At 30.6% G+C, this 23562-nt stretch overlaps 1 protein-coding gene across 2 annotated transcripts in view; it reads right to left on the bottom strand.

Annotated features, from left to right (window-relative positions):
• Window positions 1-23562, bottom strand: part of Bap170 (Brahma associated protein 170kD) — a 189349-nt gene that overhangs the window by 88785 nt on the left and 77002 nt on the right. For both annotated transcript variants that reach the window (XM_067281239.1, XM_067281240.1), the window contains exon 4: window positions 4073-4224. In XM_067281239.1, coding sequence (XP_067137340.1) covers window positions 4073-4224 — 152 coding nt within the window. The remainder of the gene's footprint in view (window positions 1-4072; window positions 4225-23562) is intronic.

Raw genomic sequence — 23562 nt, 5'->3', positions numbered from 1 at the left:
TCAATAAAACTAGAATTTCCACTAATTGTGGTCTAGTTATTTTCATGCCATAATATCATTCAATTATTGTTACCAGTATTTGTTAGGCCCAAAATGATTACAATAAATGACATACTACTGTACTTTTTAAGAAGAGCCTTAAAACTATCATATTATCATCATTAGATCAAATAAAATGTCAAATTTTTACTAAAACAAATACAAATTAGACTGATAAAACACTAAAAATCTATAAAGAATACTTCTCCAATATACATAAATGGTTTTCTAAAATAAAAAATGTTGATACTTATACATCATACATGATGTAACTCAGTCACTTATCTGTAAATTTATATTGTAAAAATTTGTAATGATCAACTAGCGTTAATGTTCCTTCCTTTTAAATGATGCCTGTGCTACAGCTAAAGTCTATGAATAGAATAAAACTATGATTAACCTGCTAATGCAAACTTTATCCAAGTCTTAAAGCAAATAACAATATATTAATTTTTGAACTTTATCTGTATAAAACATACTTTATTCAAGTCACAAACAGATAAAGTTGACATTATCTAAAAATAGATGAATGAGGCTAAAACAAAATACTTAAAATTCAAGCTTTATTCTAATAATGTGAAATTACCTATCACTGTTTGAACAGAATTTAATATAGAATGTTGCCCCCATTTTTTATGGGCATAAGGGTTTTGTTTTTTAGCCATTATTTAGTTAGTGGGAACAGGTAATATATTGCCAGGTCTGATAATTTATTGCAGACTTCAAGCTAATTGGCAATATGGCAGTGATTTTTCCAATCTGGTGATTTTTTCATACCTATGATGAACTTATTAAAAAGACTTGTAAATTCCAAGCCTATATTATACTACTCTGAAAAAGTTTGGAATCACCACTTACATTTTCTGACATTAACAACTGAGCCATTCATACTAAATTTATTAACTCCACATATCAAATTTTTTTTAAATTTTAGTGTCAAAGCACTTGATATACTCACAACTTTTTATATTCATAATAAGTTTCCTTAATAATAAGGACCAATACCACTTAATGACAAAATCTTATTGGCCATTAAAAAAAATATTATTTATTTCAGAAGCTAATCTAATTACCTCCATACTTTAATGTAAAACCACGAACACACACTGCAATCACAATGTGTGCTGACCAGTGCCTTGTAGATATAAGTAAATTATTTAATGTTATATCATCACAAAAAGTAAGTACAAGAAATTAGTTAGTTATAGTCCAACTTCTGCAGAAGTAAGTATACTTGCAGATTATTGAACGATTGTTTTAATTTTGATGGCAACTGTTTTTAGAAAAAAGAGAAATTATACTGTTACATCAAGATGGATAAAACTAAAAATAATTTGTTTCATTCCTCCTATTAAACATGATTCTTATAAAAATTTAAGAACAAATCTCAACATGATGAGACCTCAAATACAGCTGACGAAGAAGACATCATTTATGTTGCTGAATAATTTCAGCAACATAATCAACTTAAACAAAATAATAATAACCACTATTATAACAGTAACAGAACAGTTATTCATTTTTGCAAAAAATCTTTAATAAAAAAAAATGTATGATAATGAAGTTTCACTATAATAAAAAACTATGTGAGGACTGAATTTGATGTTAATACTTTATTCACTTGACAAATCAATTAACTCTCTTAATCACATCAACATCATAATAATAATGATGATTATAGCATATCTATGCTATCTTATACATTTTATATGTCATTAAATAAAAGCTACATCTACAATAATACATTCTACAATGTTTATTTAAATTTATATTTTAAAAGAAATTTTAAAAAAGAATGTACAAGGGCTGTTTCTTTTTCAACCTCCAATGGTCCATAAAACAAAGATAAATGTAAATAACAAAATGAATTTATTACCAAAAGTTAGGTACAAACACTTTTCAACATAATCACCACGAAGATTGAGGAATTTGTCTGTGGATGAGCTTTGAAATCCACTCTTCATAGAATGTTGTTGCCACTGACTTGAGATGGCCTTAACAATGTTGTTTTAAAGATTGTCATTAGTCTTGAATCTCTGTCCTCCTAGCCACATTTTCCACCTTTAAACACCCAGTGTATAGCCCTGATTTAGTGCCCAGCGACTTTCACCTCTTTCCTGAACAGAAAGGGTGGCAGAGGTTCGAGACTAATGATGATCTTCAAAACAACATTGTTAAGGCCATCTCAAGTCAGTGGCAACAACATTCTATGAAGAGTGGATTTCAAAGCTCATCCACAGATAGACAAATTCCTCAATCTTCATGGTGATTATGTTGAAAAGTAACCACGTTTGTACCTAACTTTTGATAACAAATTCATTTTGTTATTTACATTTATCTTTGTTTTATGGACCATTGGAGGTTGAAAAAGAAACAGCCATCATATATTATTTTGTCACTTTTCTTCACTTTGTTTTATGAAGTTAATCAATTTGGCAAGTGAGCAGCACACAATTCTCTCATGTCATAACTGCAATTACATATATGCTTTATTACAAAAATCAACTGATAACAAAACTACACTCCAATATGCAAATCCTAAATGAACAGCAGTTAAATGCAAAAGAAAAATTTACTTAAGACAAAAATAAAACTCTTCATGGAAAAGGGGTAGAAATTTTTACAAAAATCAAATATATGTGACATTCTGAGGGAGCAATTTAATTTAATTAATTAGAGCAAAAAAATAACCAAGAAAAGGTTAAGTGATGACGAAGTGGAAAACCCACATGCGTCCAATTTCTCATGATTTTTTGATAGATAAAACAGATCAAATATCCCTCCAGATCAACAATTATTACTCAGGTTGTAACCTAAGACCTGACCTTAGTTAATATAGACAATTAATCATGATGAGAACTATCAAAAAGCAAAATTTATGAGGTAATTCGAGCCATGATGACGGATAGAAAATGGCAATAAATTCATAGATATATCCAATTTTTGACAGCTCATATCTGCAACACCCGAACCCAAATTGAACTTAGAACACATTACATCAGAACTCCCCCTGCGGGACAAGTATAAAAAGGGGTGTACCTGATCATCGAGGTGGACATCACCCATGGACACTGGCCCCACCATAATCGAGTGTGGACACCTACAGCACAAAGCTCTACCCACCAGCACCCCAAAGGCCTATGGAACCCGATTCTTGACTAGATCCATAAATGTCCTCTTGACTGCGCATGACTAGGATCTATGAACAGAGAAGAATCAGCAAGAAGTATTTGAAGGTTTATGGAAACTCTCTCTTTCTCTTTCTATATCAATTAGTTTATAAGTTAAATATAGATATAAGGTATTAATTAAAGACAGTTGTGTAAACGGTACTGGCACCTAACAGTAGGCTGGCATATTAGCAAAGTATTGTATGTTGTAAGTTATTTCATTAAATATTTGTTGTTTTGTTTAACCCATCTACCTGTCTTTATCACGGGATACATACACCTTATCGACTTACCCATCACACTCCCCACTTAATCTATAGCCCTCCAAGCCATTCCAAGACAACGAGAGCGGGTTTCGTGAACCCATGCCGTGTAAGTGGTCATCAGGAATGGCCCGAGCCCCCAGCTGCTCATATATATATCTCAAGGTAAAAATTTAATTGTGGATGACAAAGTTTCAAATTACTTATTCTATGTTACTATTAAGATTATCTTAAATTTAAAGTTATACTATATTACTTCTAATTAATTGTATTTACAAGAATGGTAATCCAAATAAGAATCCTATTTGATTATATTGTTTCAAAATAAATAAATACCACATTTACTTTGACATTATGGAAAATGCTTATTAACATTAACCAAATGAAAAATCTTTTCTATTTATCTAATTTAAAAGAATGGCTAATTGAATCAAAACTGAAACAAAATTTTGTCATGTATAACATGAATTAAAAATTCAAATAGAAAATATAAGAGTTCGTCCCCAAAGTCCAAGAAATATTTAAAAAATAAACTTTAAAAAAATTTCAGAATTATCAGTAAAATTATTATATAAAATTATATCATCATAAAGTACAAACCTGACACTTCATGCTGTGCATAGTTGTAAGACATGGGCACCAATTGAAATAAAGAAGTATGATGTTTACGAGATCGTCCCTCTGGAGACTGTCCATGTTCATCATCAGGGTCTTCACCCAAAAAGTGAATCTTCTCATATAATCCTAAATATCTAGTAAATAGATAAAATCAAATATTTTATTTAATAATTATTAAAACTTTTTCATGATTAATAATAAATTACAATTATATACATTTAAAAAATTATAAACAATAATTTTATAAACAATTTAATCAAAGCAAGTGCTAGCAATTTGTATTTGTTAATCTTAAATATTACTATTACTAATTATACTAAATTTAATAAATAATGTTATTGACTGACAAAGTATATATATCAATAATTTACTATTCTGATTATTGTGTGTCATAGAACAGAGGTTAGCAACCTGTGGCACTTGATGCAATTTTTTATGGAGACAGCACAAAAAACAAATATTTTGGAAAATAAAACTTAAATGTATTACATTTGTGATTAATTCATTGACAATTTAAAATTAAATATAAAAATAGATGAAGTTTTCTTATTTTTATAATTTCCTCTACCCATATCTCATGTTTCAAGTTGTATATAGTATCTATATATTAAATGACATATAACATGACTAAGCAGACTACAATTAAAAGTTAATTTATAAATGTACTTTCTGAAACCAATTCATTATTCTTTCCAAACTTTATTATCCAATGCAAATTGAAAGACTATCAGATAAAACGGAAATAAATATTATTTTAAATTAAAATTAAGTTTGAAGAAAGAAATATGCAATATATATTTCCTTCTTCAAACTTGTGTGTTTTTCTGCAGTAAAAAGTTTATTCATCTCATTTAATGTAGAGATTCCAACCTGAGAAGAGGACCATCAGTAGCACAAAATCACATGTTATGGATGGAAAACCTAGGAGAAAAATGAGAAGCAACTTCCTATCCACCCAACTTCTGATATGATGTCATTGCTCCAATTTTAAGATTTTTTTTTTTTAAGATATTTGTAAACTATCTTAATTTTGTTCTAAAATTTTTTTTCTAATGTTTTCAAATTATAATTTTATAGTATGTTTCAGATTATAATGTTACTAAGGGGCTTCTCCATTCACTTTTCTTGCTTGTCCACTTGTTAAAAAATTTTGTAACAATTTATTAATTCCTCATGCCATCATTTGTTTTTTCTTTTATGACAGAAAAGCATGTCATGCAGTTTTAAATAGATGATGGAATGACTGTATTGTTAAATGTAAAGTATAATGTACAGGGGCAAGACTACTAATTTGAGATGGATAGCATATGTTTTAAATTAAATTAATTAAAAAATTATGATTAAAAATTGCAGCCTGGCATTGTGACATTGTCACAATAAATAATTGCTCATTTTTCTCTTCAAGTCCAAGTGCAAGGTTCTATCTCAGTCTAACTTACATGCGACTTCTACAGAAACTATTGAAAATCCATATTGGTTGACATTGGTTGATGTTAATGATATATCTAATTAGAACTACAAATACAGTTTTGATTGGGCATCATAAAATGTAATCTATTACTGGTAAGCCTGGATTACTTTGTGACATACTCCCCCCTTTTTTAACATTAATTAGTGGATAATTGGATCAACATGTTGTTAGTAGTCATTTTAGAATGATTTAACATTTCCCTTTCTTTACTGATAGAGTTCTTAATTGTTAATTAATTGTGAGAATGTTTATCACAATTTTACCCCATTAATTGGGATAATTTTGGGACAGCCTGTTTGCTGCATAAATCTGTAGTGAGCTCCATATCCCAATGTTATTCTTCAGCAGTTGCTAGTAGTAAAGGAAAAGGAAGAAACAAAAGTCATTCATTAGAAATACTGACTTTTGTTAATTATCACAAAAACAATTTTAAATCCTTCAATACACACTACATCTTATTTTTTTTTAAAATCATTATCAGAAACATAAAACAAACTTTGATATCATGATATTGAAAATAGAAAATCATTTTTCAAGAATAAGGCTGCGACTCCACTAGCCGTAAAAGGGCCGTAAAACCCCTCACCGTAAAAGCTTTTAATCACGTGACCATGATATTTTACGCCTGAGCAGGTCGTAAAACCAACGTAAAAGCGAGTTGAACACTGCTCAACTCGCTTTTACGGCCCTTTTACGGCTAGTGGAGTCGCGGCCTAAGAAAGCAATAAAATAAAATTATCAGAATAGCAAATCAGCCATTTATTGTCTTTTTCTTAGGACAATACAATATTTTCCAACAGACTCCATTGCATTTAAATGTGCATCATCTTTTTTTCATTTCTGTTATAATTCCACAGTAGTAACTTTTCCAAACTTACAATTGCATGATTACAAATTATTTTCTGGGTGAAATATTCATTGAATAGGATGTTTCATTTTGCTGTCTGCATCTCATAATTCTGCAATTTCATTCTTGATGCTTTCAATTAGATTTTTCATATAATCTTTGAATTCTATGAAATTTAATTCTATAATTTACACCAGCTCAATTAATAAAAAATGTATTTATAGATACTCATAAGCAAGAATCATACTTTTAACACTTCAATAGTTTTTGTTTTTTTTACAACCAAAGAACGTATAACACACTTCATACGACACTCAATTTCTTGTGATTATCAGAAAGAATATCAATAGTAAAAAATATTGCATCCTATACTTTCCAGCTTTAATGTGAAGTAACAGTCATTTTGCAGGCTATCAGTATCTTACCTGCAAATACATTTTGAAATGGATATAAACCTACCATATTCAAAATAAGTTATTTTAGTGTGATTTCATAAAGTTCCCCTGCAGTCACAACGTAAGCCTAATTTATAATATATTTATTTCAGGATATATTAGATTATTCTACATTTGAAAATAACTCTTTCTAAAATCTCATAAAAGTTCAGCATAGGTCTCTCTACAAAATGAAATGGCATGGAAACTCATTGCATTACTTTATTTTGACATAATCATAACAGATTGCTAACTGTTGTTCTAGAATAATTGGTATTGATATGTTTTTTTTTAATTGTTGTATAAATTAAGCAATATAGAAAGAATTCATTAGTCTTTTTTTTTTAAAATTTCTTCTTCAATTTTTTCCTTGCTGGATTCTTTTCTTTCTATAGAGTTCTCAAATGTTGTAATTGGATAAATGTTTCTTCATCAATCTGTACATATTCTTCTTGGCTGAGTTTTCCAACTCCTTCTGTTTTTCAACCAATGACTCACACTTCAGTATACTGGAATTATTTTTAATATTCCAAAATTCATTTTAATGTTTTCTTCTGCAATCTGTAAAATATACTTTTGTTCTTTTTCATATTTTCTCCAATATTTTTATTTTGATCTTCCTTCATTATTTATGTAGGAAACAATTTCTTTGAACCAAGTCTAGTTCAAATGTTAGTATTTCTATCTTAAACAGAATTATGCTGTAAACTATAAATTCTAATATTATTATTATTTTGGAATGATTTTTGTATTCCAGAGAACAAAATTTAGCATGACTGATGTTCCTTATTTCCTTTTCCTATTTAATATTGGCATAACTAATCCCTTTATAAAACTGATTAAATATTAAAATTTATCCACGTGTTTCTTTTGTAATTATTCACTTTAGGATAGTTTCTCTCTCTCTCTTTTTTTTTACTGTTACACATTAATATTAAAATTAAATTTAGATTAAACTTCAGATCCTAGATTTTGTATTCTATTAACTTTCTTAATGTAGCTTCTCTATCCTGCACTACACCCAATCAATAATCAATAGATGAAGAACTGATTATTAAAAAAACTTTCTTTCTTAGTATGTTCATTAGTGATGATTACATATTTCAATAAACATTTTTACATTTTAAAAATATTTTAGTTTACAAATTTTTCCTGTAAAACGAAAAATCTGCTTTATTGGAGTTCACTCTATCAACAGTTTTTCCTCAAGCACTTTCAGGCAAGTAAGTCCATTATAAGGGGACATTTAGGTGAAACATACTAAGCTGATTCACTTGTATCCTCTGACAATGGGCTTGGTTGCCTCAAAATGTTTGAGAAAAACTGTTGTTAGAGTATTACAGTAGAGCAGAGTTTTTTTTATTTTATTTTGTTATATTTTAAAATAATTTGGAGTTGTTTCTCATTATTATTTTCTGCTTAATTCAATTAAGTTTATTTTCAAATTAAAAATATTTTACATGTTACTTCAAAACAAGATTATAGTTACTTTCAACATTTTCAACATGAAATTCTTTGTCATCTTATTCACTTCCTGAAGCTGACTTTTTATATGATCCATTAGAGTTCATTAAATAACAATTTCTGTATAGAATTTTATTGTTTTAAAAATATTGTTTGATAATGAGATGAAGGTCATATTTTTATGATCTTTACCTCATCAAAAAATTTTCATAATAAGAAAAATTCATGAATGAAAATTTTACTTATTGATATTTTTTTATAATTTAGTACAATTTAGCTATTTTTTATATGCATTACTTTTAAGTTAATTTTTAACATGATTGTGATGGCACATGTAGACAAGATATGAGTATATATTGTTTTGTAGTGCAAGCTTCTGTACATATTATGCAACATTTATCTTTTCAAAAATGTAACATATCTTTCTGTTTTTGAGGCTTTGAGTGAGACATGGATAAGGTTTTTTTTGTGCAATCCTTCTCCTTGAGTTCAAATTTGGCCATAAAGCAAGTGAAGTAACTTGTTACATTAATAAATCAAGGGGTGACAAAACTGTTAATGAACGCATAGTACAACTTGAGTTTGAAAAGTTTCGATCTGGTAATATGAACCTTGATGATAAAGACCATAGTGGACGTCCACCCAATTGTGATGATGACCGACTGAAAGCTTCAGTTGAAGATATCCAGAAAAATCGTATGAGAAATTGCAAAAGAGCATTGCAACTTTTCTTGACATGTAGACACAATTGAAAAGGTTAAAAAGCTTGGTAAGTGGTTACTCCAAGAACTTAATGAAAGCCAACAAAGTATTTGACCGAAATTGCCTCATCTCTGATCAAATGCAGCAAGAACAATCCATTTCTTAGGCGAATCCTAAAGTAATAAAAATGGATTCAATATGACAACTACAAGCATTCAGCACAGAGATGTGAAACACTAAAACACATGAGAAAGCCCAGTCTCTGCCCAAAGATGATCATGGTAACTGATAGTCTGCAGGTGGTATTATTCACTATAATTTCCTTAAGCCTGATAAAAGCATTAAGCAGAAAAGTACTGTTATGAACTGGACATTGTCTACCAGAAGCTGTCTCAAATACAGCATGAGTGAATCAAAGAGGTCTCATCTTACTTCATGATAATGCTCCTCCTCATGTGTCACAAGTCATGCTCATCTACCCTATTCATCAGACCTTTCTCCCACAGACTATAATCTATTCAAGCACCTCAACAATTTCCTCAAAGAGAAAACAATCTCCAACTAAGCAGAGGCTAAAACCATCTGAAAGCAGCTCATTAAGTCCAGAACACCAGATATTTTTCCAATATGGTATTAATACACTTTTAACTCTATGGCAGAAATGTATTACCTGTAATGAGGTTATTTCGATTAAACAATGTTATTTTTAGCAATGATATGATGTCTCAAAGTGGCAATTCAAAAACCAACAGAACTTTTGTAACAACCTGATAATAAACTTTTATATTAGAATCTTACAAATATTAAATATAAAATTATTTGGTATTTGTATCATATTCATTACAATTTAAATAGTTACTTCAAAAGAATTTTAATTTAAAAATAAAAATAAAGAAAAGAAATATATGTGTCAGAGGTGAGCAAGCAAGAGTTCAGTGGGAGCCTAAATGTAGGTTTTGCAAAATGCATGGGAGCAGCAGTTCTGTACTGTCGTGGCAGATAGTATAGTAAGACATGCGATTTTATTAATATAATATAAAACAAATATTGAATTTTTTTAATAAACATATTTTCACAAAATTATAAAAATAAAATTGTAAAAATAATAATAAAAAAACAGAAATTAACACTTTCAGCAAGAACCACATGTAACTCAAAAAAAGCTGCGTTTGCCCATGTCCGATATATATTCTCAACAAAACAATTTTCAAAAAATTCAGCAACAAATTGCTTAACTTTCCCAGCAACATTTGCTGGCACCATCATATTTTATTTTTAAATTTTTTAAAATATTTTAAGCTATTATAAAATGCTAAAAAGCTTAATTTTATGGATAAGAAGGGTATTATAAAAAATTGTAAATGCTAATAATGAGTAAAATCGTCATTAAGTCTGACTTTACTGAAGATACACATGTCCCCTTATCTCCCCACCCTCTTGACCTTTAATGACCAAAGTTTAACAGAATCAATCACTCTAATAAACAAACCTCACAGCAAAATTTTTAGAAATTTTCAACAAAGCACAGGAGTTATTAAGCTTCAAAGAGGGTGAACAAAATCATGTTCTCCACACATACTAACATCCGTAAATACAGAAGAAACCGCTAGATTTTTTTGCATTTCTCGACATTAAAATTTCAAGTCCAAAAATGTAAAAATCTGAGGGGGTCATTATTTTATCGATTTCCATACTTTCTCTCTGTTATATACAATTTAACTTATTTGTGGTAGAAATAATTAAAATCTCAAATTTCCACTTTATACAGGTTAAGTCACATTCTTCATATCCAAAAATTTCTTCTATTTCCAGTTGGACAGGTTTATGCTTATACAGTAGAGCATCAATTACACTGCACAACAAAAAAATGTTTTTGAATGTTTCCTTTATTTCATGAGTGGAATCTTACTAATTTTGGGGTGATAAAATCGAATATGACAAAGAAAAATTTTTATTAGCTCTAGTTTCTGTGATGTACAAGAGGTGGCAGTATGTGATTTTAATGGCTTAAGAAGAAACGACACATTTTAATTACATATGCTAACAACATTAAAAGTGCTTTTGAATTTTTGAAAATGTTTGAATTTCAAATTCAAACATTTCATCATAGCCATTAACGTCACAGCAAACAACCAGATTGTTTTTCTTCTCAAAAAAAGGAATCGGATCCCTCTGACGTTCTCTGTACTGTGAGACCCTGACATCACGTTGGAGAAGATTCCGTTGCTGTAGTCTTGACCCTAGAAGTTCCGCTTTATTCTTTGACAAGACTAGATCTTGAATGAGATCACTCAATTTCGCTTAATTCAGTCTGCGGTGTATCATCTTTTATCTCAAAATCAGGGTCATGGAATGTGGAACGCTTGTTGGGTTCTTCTTCTCCCACACTTTCTTCATTTTCTACTTCAAGCTCATAATGTTGGAATGGAGTAGGAACTGGTAAACTATCTGAATGTGGAATAGGTCGAATTGCAGATGGAATATTTGGGTATTGAACTGTTTCTTTTTTCTTCATTGACAATCCTGCCTTTATAAGTGGAGTCAAGCAGAAATAGCAGTCATCTGTATGGTTTGAAGGCTCCCGCCAAACCTTAGGCACAGCAAAAGCCATAGATCATTTTTTATTTTTCAGTCATTCTCGTAGTATAACTGAACAAGAGTTGCAACGTGGAGCCCATGACTTATCCTGCCCCTACCTTTATACCCAAATAATGGTGATAGGCAGTCTTCAGAAGAGGCATCAGATTGTGTTTCTGTGACGAAAATGTTATTTCACTACGAATATAACAAAAATTGTTCACTAAATTTACACATTTTTGTGGCATTTTGGTATAACCAGTATTACACTTCAAAAGTACTCCAAAACCAGAAATTTTAACCAAGAAAAACAGAAGCAATATTAAACTCAAAGTCATAGCTACATTTATTATGTTTATAACCTACAAACATATGGAGAACGTTTTGCTATGTCAGTGTGAGAGGTGTGACAACTCCCAAAAAATAAATTTTCTCCAAAATACAAATGTAGACTCTAAAAAATAACATATCACTGTATCTCCAAAGCAAGAGCTAATCGGTCATTTTTATGGAGATTTTTGAATTCAGCAGATGAAAATACATAAGAATATGCTAATTTTGAGCCCGAAACAAAATCATTGTTGTCCAGTGTTATCTGAAACAATTCAGGACTGGGGTTGTTCAGATAACCAATTACATACGAAAAAATATATTAACCTATCCTATATTGAAATTTGTTCAAATCCTGGCATGTCCTTAAGTATCCTCTCATGGTTGCACCAGTGCTGCCAGCTAAAACATGCACATCAACAAAAATAATATTGGAGTAGCCCAAGACATGCCAAATATTGCAGCACCAAAGCACTAGCAGAAATTTAAATTTGCCAACTGGAATGCTTTAGGTTAACTGATGTTTCAGTTGATCGATATTCAGATAATCAATGCTCTACTGTAGTAAAATTTACGAAAAAGTTGCTCCATTTAAATTTTTTTTTCATTTAAGGTAGGTTTCCATTTTATTCGGGTTCTGTTTTAGACAGGTTTCACTGTATTTCAGAATATTTTCAAACAAGACAAGTATAGCATCCAAAACTTTGAACTAGAGTGTTTAAATTAAACTTCTTCTTATATATAAAATTCTCGTGTCACAATGTTAGTTACCGTACTCCTCCGAAACGGCTTTACCGATTTTTACCAAATTTTATATGCATATTCAGTAGGTCTGAGAATCGGCTACTATCTATTTTTCATACCCCTACACCATTTCCCCCTTTCAAAAATATATTTATATATGGATTAAGGCTTTTATGTCCAACAGATGGCGCTAACTTCCAACGACCTAAGTTTGCTTTTCTGTGAGGCATTATGCTTTTCTGTGAGAATGGACTGAAGCAGATCATTTTCTATCTATCTATATAAATAAAATATAACATTCGTTTGTTCCTACCGATTCCTTTGAAATTTTGACACAACGTTGCATTCGAATACGCACGCGTTTTTATATAATATACATGTCGAAATTCCCCCCAGTGGGGGGAGATGGACGGGATTAAGGCTTACCGTGAAGAACTCGGCTTCTATTATACTAATTTACATGCGGTTTTTTGCGTTTTTAATTGCGTTTTAATAGGTTACGTCAACAGAATATACACTAAAAAGGGATTTTTCGATATTCCCCAGCGGGAAAAATGACGGGATTAAGGCTTACTGTGAAGAACTCGGCTTTTATTATACTATTTTAGATGCGTTTTTGATTGCGTTTTAATAGGGTACGTCAAGAGAATGTACACTAAGAAGGGATTTTTTGAAATTCTCCCCACGGGGGAAGTGTATATACATTTATAATAGATACATTTTGAGCCACAACAACGCGTGGCCTGGTCAGCTAGTTATAATATAAAATTAAATCTAAATTATTAAATTAAAATTAAAAAAAAAGTTAGATTAGAAATTTTTAAAAACAGTATATACTCTATATTTAATATTTTATATTTACTTTAATAATTTAATTTTATATTTATATTAATTATATTCAAATAATTATAGAATTAAATAAGAAAAAATAATAGAATTGTGGATTATTTACAAGTTGTTAGCAGTTTAATAATGAATACTTTAAGAAGGGCGTTTACACATAATAAATAATTAAAATAACAAACTACAAAATAAAATTTTTCAAATAATTCCAACTATTTCTCTTTAATTTTATTAATAATATCTTATATATAAAATTCTCGTGTCACAATGTTAGTTACCTTACTCCTCCAAAACGGCTTTACCGATTTTTACCAAATTTTATATGCATATTCAGTAGGTCTGAGAATCGGCTACTATCTATTTTTCATACCCCTACACCATTTCCCCCTTTCAAAAATATATTTATATATGGATTAAGGCTTTTATGTCCAACAGATGGCGCTAACTTCCGACGACCTAAGTTTGCTTTTCTGTGAGGCATTCTGCTTTTCTGTGAGAATGGACTGAAGCAGATCATTTTCTATCTATCTATATAAATAAAATATAACGTTCGTTTATTCCTACCGATTCCTTTGAAATTTTGACACAACGTTGCATTCGAATACGCACGTGTTTTTATATAATATACATGTCGAAATTTCCCCCAGTGGGGGAGATGGACGGGATTAAGGCTTACCGTGAAGAACTCGGTTTCTATTATACTATTTTACATGCGGTTTTTTGCGTTTTTAATTGCGTTTTAATAGGTTACGTCAACAGAATATACACTAAAAAGGGATTTTTCGATATTCCCCAGCGGGAAAAGTGACGGGATTAAGGCTTACTGTGAAGAACTCGGCTTTTATTATACTATTTTAGATGCGTTTTTGATTGCGTTTTAATAGGGTACGTCAAGAGAATGTACACTAAGAAGGGATTGTTTGAAATTCCCCTACGGGGGAAGTGTTATACATTTATAATAGATACATTTTGAGCCACAACAACGCGTGGCCGGGTCAGCTAGTTTTTATATATAATTTATTTTTATAATGAAATACAGAGAATGTAGTGTAGCTCAATGTAACAGAAAAGACAATGGTCACACAAAATCCAAGATATAACAATTATATAAAAAGCATTAGCAAGTGCAAGTGCTGTAATTTATAAAATATTGGAGCTATGTATGAAGTATGAAGCTTAAAATAAACTGAGGGATATTAAATATGAAAGATAAATTCAGAAAATTCATATTATTGATTTTAGTTTGTAAAGTATATAACAAAATAATAACTAAGACAATAAATTAAATAAAGAGGCCAAAGAAATATCCAACACAAATTAAGAAGCCAGATAACTGTTTGATAACTAAGATAAATAAGATAAATATTTTCAAAGTTTTCACATTTTCATCTTCAGATCCAACATAATGAAAAAATATTCTAAATTCATCATAAAAAATAAAACATCTCTATTTAAATGCAAATATTGTTTATAATGTAATCCCAAGATTTGAAAAAATACATAGAAAAAGAATGTAACTGTCTTTTGGCATTATAAATATTTATAGAGTTTAACTGAACAAAATTCACACAAATATCTTTGATAGTATAGTACAGTCATCCTCAGATAAGAGAGAATTCCAACATAGAACACAAATTGAATGTCTTGGTCAAGCTTGTGTGAAATTGAAGGTCTATAGCAGGGGTGGCCAATAGGTCGATTGCAAAGCCAATTTTGATCAATCACTCGCAATGTCATGACTTAATGTGTTACACTTGTAACCGAACGCAATGTGTGAATGTAATGCACAAACGCAACTGTAGTGATATTGGACCTCCACGTCTTCCCTTAGTTGCGGTTTTGTTGGTCCATGTGCAATCCATTTGCGTACAGTTGTAAAAGGGAAATAAAAAATGTAGACAAAAGGTCGTAAAACCGAAAAAAAGAAAGGCGGGAAGAGGAACGGAGAGAATAGGTTGGGACACAGTAGAGAGAGGAAGGGTGAAGTGGTGGTCCCCAAAAGTGACAACGTTGAGTTTCAATTTTTCTTCTGTTTAAAATGTAAGTACCTTTTCTTTATGTTTTAAATTAAATTGTGGCTTTTCTTACCTATCTATTTACTTGATAAGTTAGCATTCTCAGCAACAGACTTCTAAAACTGCGCTCATTAATGGAGTTAATTACCACAGTTCATGACTTTTTAATTTTATAGGAAAATATTTAATTCAATATTTGCCGTCATATTTCTTTTGCATTTTAGTTATCCATGAACATGAGTAGTAAACCAAAAAAATTGAAAACTTATCATTTCAATGAAGAATGGGAACTCGATTACTTTTTTACAATGGTGAATGATAAATGTTGTTGCTTAATATGCCTTACCTCGATAGCCATTGCTAGAAAGGGTAATCTGGAGAGACATTTTCTAGCTTTACATATCAAGTATCAAACAGATTATCCACCAAATTCCAAACTGAGAAAACATAGTGTTAGAGAACTTAAAACTCAATTAACAAATCAACAAAATGTTTTTAAAAAGCCAATGTTGAAGTCAGAAACAGTAATTACTGCATCATTCAAAGTAAGCTACCTTTTAGCAAAAAATGTAAACCATTTTCCAAAGGTGAATTTGTAAAGGAAATTTTTTTGGAAATGTCAGATTTACTTTTTAACAATATTAAGAACAAGAGTGAAATTATTGCTGCAATTCAAGATGTACAACTGTCTCAAAACACTGTGATGAGACAAATTGAGATGATGAGTGGAGATGTAAAAGAACAGTTATAAAACGATATTAATAGATGTTCTTGTTTTTCCCTTCAATGTGATGAATCAACATATATAAGTGATACAGCACAATTTCTTGTTTTCATTCGTACAGTTTTTAAGGATTTTACGAGTAAAGAAGAATTGTTGGGTATGATTTCTTTGAGAGAAAGGACTAGAGGTGTAGATATATTCAAAGCCTTTAAAAACTTGCTCAATGATTTGAAAGTACCACTTTTTAAATTAGTTTCAATAACAACGAATGGACTAGCTGCAATGATAGGTCACATAAATGGATTTATAGCCCTATGTCAAAATGAAGATGAATTCCCAGCCTTTTTGAGCTACCATTGCATAATTCACCAGCAAGTGTTAGACAGCAAGAGACTAAACACAAAAGAGGTCATGGATGTAGCGTTTTAAAATTGTTAATTCAATTCGAGGAAGTTCCCTCAAACGGCGTCTCTTCCAACTGCAGCTTGAAGGCCAACCTGAATTATTACTACATACCGATGTTAATGGCTAAGCAGAGGTAAATTTCTGTAACGATTTCATGATTTATTGCCTGAAATAATAGATTTTCTTCACCAGCAAGATAGAAAATGTGAAAATTTAAATAATGAAACTTGGCTTAGTGACTTAATATTGAAGTAAAATCTGTAAGAAATGCTAAGTCATTTCAATTTAGAATTACAAGGTAAAAATAAAACAGTAATTGATATGATCAGCTGTATAGATGCATATAAAAAAATTTATTTTGCTAATAGAAGATCTGTAACAAAATAATCTGAATCATTTTTCAAATATGGCGGATAACATACAAAAACAAAAATATTAATTATAAGATTGACAAATACGTCGCAGAATTCCAAAAAGTAATTGAAGATTTTGAAAAAATTAAAGAAATTGTAGAATTTATATCTTTCCCTTTTAAAAAAGATTTGAGTGTAAAATGCATTAGCCAAAAAATTTCAGACATTATTTCATATGGAGCAAAAGGCATCAGAAAATGAAATTATAATTTTACAAACTGATCAAATCTTACAAGCCAGAAAATTTGATGATGATTTTTGGAAATATGTCAACCGAGAAAAATATCCCAGTATCACCAAATGTAACAAATATATTTATTCTTGTTTTGGATCTATATACCTGTGTGAATTGGCATTTTCATACATAATGTTAATGAAGACTAAACAACGTTCTGTTTAGACCGATTCCCACGCTGAAGATTCATTATCATCATCTTTGTCAGGATATACACCTGATTGTGATTCCTTGGTTAGAGAAATGCAAACTTAGTCCTCCCATTAATGTTAAGGTAATAAAATAAATTCTAAATCTATCTTTATCTGTAGCTAATTTGAATTAATAAATATTGTTAATAATTACTCATGTTGTTTTAATTTCCCTGGACATGAGTTTTTTTCACCTGTTAAATAATTATGTTGTTTTTTATGTAGGTAGATATACAGGCTGTTTCAGAACGAGGTGCACTCCCGTGAACAATTGATAAATTGGCAAAAAATAAGTCTAAAAATCTTATATCATTCTACCACGATAAATTTTCCTGATGCAAAAAAAAAAAAAAAACCACAAAAGTGAAATCTTAAAATCAAATTATCAGCCATACTGTGCATTTTTATAACAACTTTTTTATATTTATGAACAAATAGTACCACAACTTATACATTGCAATTGATAAAAAAAATTAAATAGATTTTTAGTAACTTAAAATATAATCTTGAAAAAGTGTCGAAAAATCGAATTTTTTAGGTACCGCCTGTACAGAATGAACTTGTAGCTGCAAATATCAAAAGTTGGGTCTGAAAATTTATTTTCTTTGAGCCTATACCTCAAAAACTTAAAAAATAAAAAATAGTTCTGAACATATATTTTGCTGATCCACCCATAGCTCGCAGAAGTTCACCTCATACTGAAATACAGTGTATAAACATAGTATGTATTTCACACCTCCCCTCTCCATTTAGACTATGTCTAGGACAACAAGTCGATCGTTACACATTTTTAAGGTAAAAAGCAGATCTTATGTACACAAAAGTTGGCCACCCCTGGTCTATAGTGAGGTCCTCACTATACACCAGTGTTTCTCAAAGTGGGTGATAATGCCCCCTTCTGGGTAGTGAGTAAATCTAGGGGGTGTTGGAGGCAGGGTACTAAACAGTAACCAAAGGCAAAAGTTGGGGTCACTGACAGCCGTTCCCTTTTCTCTGTTAAACAGATAAGAGAAAACATTGTGTTTAATGGTTTCCATATGTTGAGAACAATGTACAGTAAGGGCACAAAGTGTGAGATTCATAGAAAAGTTTTCCTAAGAATATTTCCAATCCTTTCTCACACAAGAGAAAATGGGTTAGGGAACATTGGGTATAACTTTATGGAACAATCGGGGCAGTGGATAGAAAAAGTTTGGAAATCACTGCTATAGACTCAATAAAAAATTAAAATGTTTAAAATACTTAAACACAACGAGTGCAAATACTCAATTTTTCTGACTTCAAAGCAGTTGACACAAGACAAGCAGAAATTATTTATTTTAATACTGCTATAGACATTCAATTTCGTATAAGCTTATCCTGATGCAGGCTCCTGAATATGGCTGAAAACATTTGTTTATTAAATAGTTACTGCTGGAAATTGTGAGAAAGATGTGAATTTTTTTTATTGTTCCACTACCCATTTCCATTGCATGTTTTTTTTTTGTTTTTGGTTATATTTGGTTTTTTGATGTTATTTATATTATTGTTTTTTTTAACAACCCTGAAAAGTGAGATCAATAACTCTGAAAGTTCAAGGGTGAAATGATTACATACATTTAATAAATAAAAATATAAATATGACTTTTTCACACAGGTAAACACCTTGTTTTAGTCCTCCTTTTTTGCCATTATACCATCAGCAATCCTTAAAATTCATAAAGTTACGGAGACGATCTTCTTTTTAGACTACTGCCTGATGTGGTGTAATGAAGAAAAAGAAAGACTAAAGCAAGGTGTTTACCTGTGCGAAAAAGTCATATTTATATTTTTATATATTAAATGTAAATAACGCCGGCCATGTTCCTTTTATTTTTTACTTAGATTACATATATTGTTAAATTGTTTATTTGGAAAGCCTAGTATATCTTAAGTGTTCTGATCTAAGCGTGGCTGGAATAGTGCAACTTATACCTGTAAGGACTCTCAGTTATGTTCGAGAACAGGGATGGCAAACCTTTTTGAGTCCATATGCCATATAGTATGCATACTTACCTTAATCTTTATGTGAGCCAAAGTTCCATATTTTGAATAACTATGTTTAAATAAATAAAATATGCTTTAACTAGAGTAAATGTAAATAAGCTGATTGAAAAAAATAATCAGGTGATAAACCGAAAGGATGATTGAAAAACGTTTTCGCTGCCCCTCCTGGGCAGCGAAAACGTTTGCCATTTTGAAAATATTTCACACCGGTTATCGGTTTTAGAAGGTATTTAATTTTTTGTTTTTTTTTTATGATTGAAAAACATAAGTGAAACCAAAATTGTATAATACATCATGTATACCAAATGATTTCTCCAACATGCCACTTTGGGCATGCGTACCATAAATTCACCACCATTCTAGGACCTTATTAGCTAATTTGTAGAATGCTTATCATGTTGAATGTCATCTTTCTGTTCAGCTATTGTATTTCCAATCATTCTGTATGTTGCCTCTGTATACAAAAATCTAAAGACATCAGAGTCCTGTTTAAGGAAATTTTATAGACCTGACCTCTCAAGCATAGGAGTGCCTGTCATTGCATAACAACTTCCATAATTTAAGTTGGAGTCTGATGGAAAGAAAGAAGCCATGCTTTCTAAAGAGAGAGATGAAATAACATTATATGCCCAAGGAACGGATGAATACCCATGTACATATGTTAGGCTCAAAGACCGAAATCACTCACTGAGCGAAAAAAACGGCCATGAAGCAAAATTTGCGTCATAATATTTGTAAAAATGGCCACAAAGCAAAATTTGTGTCGTGGCTTTCATGATATTAGACCACAATGTGTTCTGGTTAGGTTAGTTAGGTTACTTGGTTACTTTTCAGCAACATGTAATCATTTGTGAAAATCTGCTGTGGTGTTCAATATGTCAATGTTTTCTAACAACTAATTTACTACAAGTAATTACTTTGTCAGGAACTTTTATTAATAAATCAGTATTTTTTTTTTTTTAATGAGAATCAAGAATGTTTCAGAGTTATTTATTTTTACAAGAACTATTACCGTGACATTTCGAGTTGCATTTTATGTTCTTTAAGCAACATTTTTTATCAATACAGTATCTTTTACAGTGACACATTATAAACCCTTGCTTACTTCCAGATGTTAACATGGATGCTGAGCGAAGTGTGATGTTAAGAATACGTCCTGAATGTTAATAAAGTTACTCTCAGAAATTGTATTATCAGGGCTTAAAGCAGTCATGGCAATAAAAAAAAGTGAGAAAAGAGAGTTCACACTGAAAAAAAGCTAAAAAAGCTAATAGTGTTAAAATGAACGAAAACAGGCGTTATTAAAAAAAACACACAAACGAACACATATTTTGTATCAATAACATTGCATATGATATTAGATTGATTATTAAGTGGACTGATAAGATTAAATATGAAAATAGTTAGGCTGAGTTTATACTCCAGAAAAGTGACCAGTAAGACTGCATTAAGCCAGAACAGGCCCGCATTAAGTTTTCATGTGCCCCGTACAGAATTCCCACCGTTACACAGCAAAGCAAATGGAATAGTAACATAACTACCAGAATGTGTTTCCATATAACATGCCAAATTTCAAATGCCATTTATTTCAAGGTACATTTTTTGATTTCTTCATAAAAAAAATGTAATTAAAGAAGAAAAAAAACAACTTCTGGCAGAATCAGTGGGTTGCATGTTCATTATATAGCAGGGGTGGGCAAGCAAAAGTTCAGTGGGAGCCGAAATGTAGGTTTTGCAAAATGCATGGGAGCCGCAGTTCTGTACTTTTTTATTCTGTACTGCAGTTCTGTACCTGGATTTTATTATATAATATAGAACAAGTATTGAATTTTTTTAATAAACATATTTTCACAAAATTGTGGAAATAAAACTGTAAAAATAATAATAAAAAGCAGAAATTAACACTTTCAGCAAGAGCCACATAAAATTCAAAAAGAGCCGCATGCGGCTCTCGGAGTCTCATTTGCCCACGTCTGTTATATAGCAATACCACTAGTAATTGTGACCCAATCATTTATTTGGTAATTTTATCAATATTTTTTAAATGATTAAAAATAAAATTACAGCATTCATTACTGGTAATACTAGTCTCCAAATCTATTCCCCTGAATACAATAAAACAATTTGTTAGTCATTCGACCCACAACTGACAGAGAAGAGAGTTTATGAAAACAATGTAATTAAACATTTAGCAGTTTGTTGTCCTTCACAGTGGGGAACCGGCAGAGTCTATTACTTTCACGGGAGAAAATATACAAAGCTTTCTACTACCCTCAAGTTGAAAAATATACAATCCCATGAAATTTAACAAATCTGACGTTAATAAGCAAATGATGAAATTATTTACAGAGAGTTGATATTTGATAAGTTTAGTTTTTTGCTCTTATAGATCAAATTACAGAAATTATAAATAAAAATCTCATTTTTTAAAAATTAAAATCATGAAATTTCGCTCACAAAAGATCGAGATGGAACGCACACTTTTCATTTTTATAATCGCTTTGTTTTATTAGACACAGATATTATTCCTATATAGATTTATTAATTATAATAAACATACATTATGTATAAAATTACATTAAAATAACACTGTAATTAATGTCTGAAATGAAAAAGTAATTGAATCGAGTCTCGCCTCCATATTAATTAACGCGTTGTTATGGGGGGCCTAGTAGAAGCTGTAATTTTCTGGGGAGGGGCACCAGGTTAACTGGGGGGTGTGCCCACCCATGCCCGTTCCTGGCTACGCCCATGTTAACGCGCCACAGTAATTAATTGATTACGTTGCATCAAATTAAATAATTTATAAAAATTGAAATAATAAATATGTTTATAAAATAATTGGCTGTATCTGTTCGCAATGATAATGTAAAACACACTGTACTTATAGTTTAGCATTTCCGATATTTAATTTATTTTTGAATTTTAAAATATAAGAAAAACAATTTTTTAAATAAAGTTTTACGCATTTATATCTGCAACTTTAGATAATACAACGATATAAGAATCCATCAAAAAAGTTAATTAATAATAATTAAAATCAAGAAAAAGTATAAGTTTCTTTCGAGGTAAGGAAACTTGTAAAAAGTCAGGTACGCGATCACATGATGCCCGTCTCCCCACTTTGCGTAACCAAATGGTCGAGGTTGAAATAAAACCCCAGCAGAAGTAAAAACAAACATCGGCGCATGTATAGGACAATAAACTTGAACGGGAGCGAAGATGAGACATGACACCATGTAATTTATGCTAATTACTTTCTAATATTAAAATATTAAAATCTTCAATAAATTATAATTAAATTAATTTTTTGACTGAGTTCGACTAGAAGCATATCGAAAAGCTAGATTAAAGTGAAAATAGCGGTTTTTCGACGCTAAATATTTACAAATTAATTTTTTAATTTGGTGCCAGATTGACTGCAGCTGTTCGAATGCGCACGTGCATGAAGAGTTTTATAGTTTGTCGAAATGGAAAATGAAGGACACCGTTAGAATGCAGAAAACCATGGTGCATGCCAAATATATAAGCACCCACTTAAAACCAAACTTTTGTGTTTGTCTAAAGATTGTCTCTACAGAAGTTATTAATATTTAGGATATTAGTTTAAAATCTTGTATTTCCTGGCACGAGATTCGCTCGATCTTTAATTTTACAGAGTGCTAGAAAGATACAAGCTTTGAAACGAGTGTCCTACAACTTTTATTTAATAATAACAGTAGAAATCAAATTTATTATTGCTCAACAATTATTTTTTCGGTTTTTCTACGGTAGTCAAAAACGAGTAAATGTCATCGTTTAAGCTAAAGAATAGCAGGCGGTTGGGAAGAAGTTTGCTTAGCAACTTACTTCAGAAAGTATTGGGTTCTATACGATTTTCCGTTGCTAAAACATGAGTTTCTACTGTTAGTATTAAATAAAATCTATTTCTTTCTTTTGTCCACTGCGCTTAAATAAATACAAATGCTAAAAATAATGCTGTATAAAAATCACTCTTAATGCCGAACTAGAAGTGTACTTGACTTAATGCAGCATGATTATATCGAAGCGCT

This window comes from Centruroides vittatus, unplaced genomic scaffold (genome assembly GCF_030686945.1).
Source record: "Centruroides vittatus isolate TY-2023 unplaced genomic scaffold, ASM3068694v2 contig_912, whole genome shotgun sequence".
Classification (NCBI taxonomy): Eukaryota; Metazoa; Arthropoda; class Arachnida; order Scorpiones; family Buthidae; genus Centruroides; species Centruroides vittatus.
Note: the sequence above shows the minus strand (reverse complement) of the source record. Positions and strands in the feature narration are given on the sequence as shown.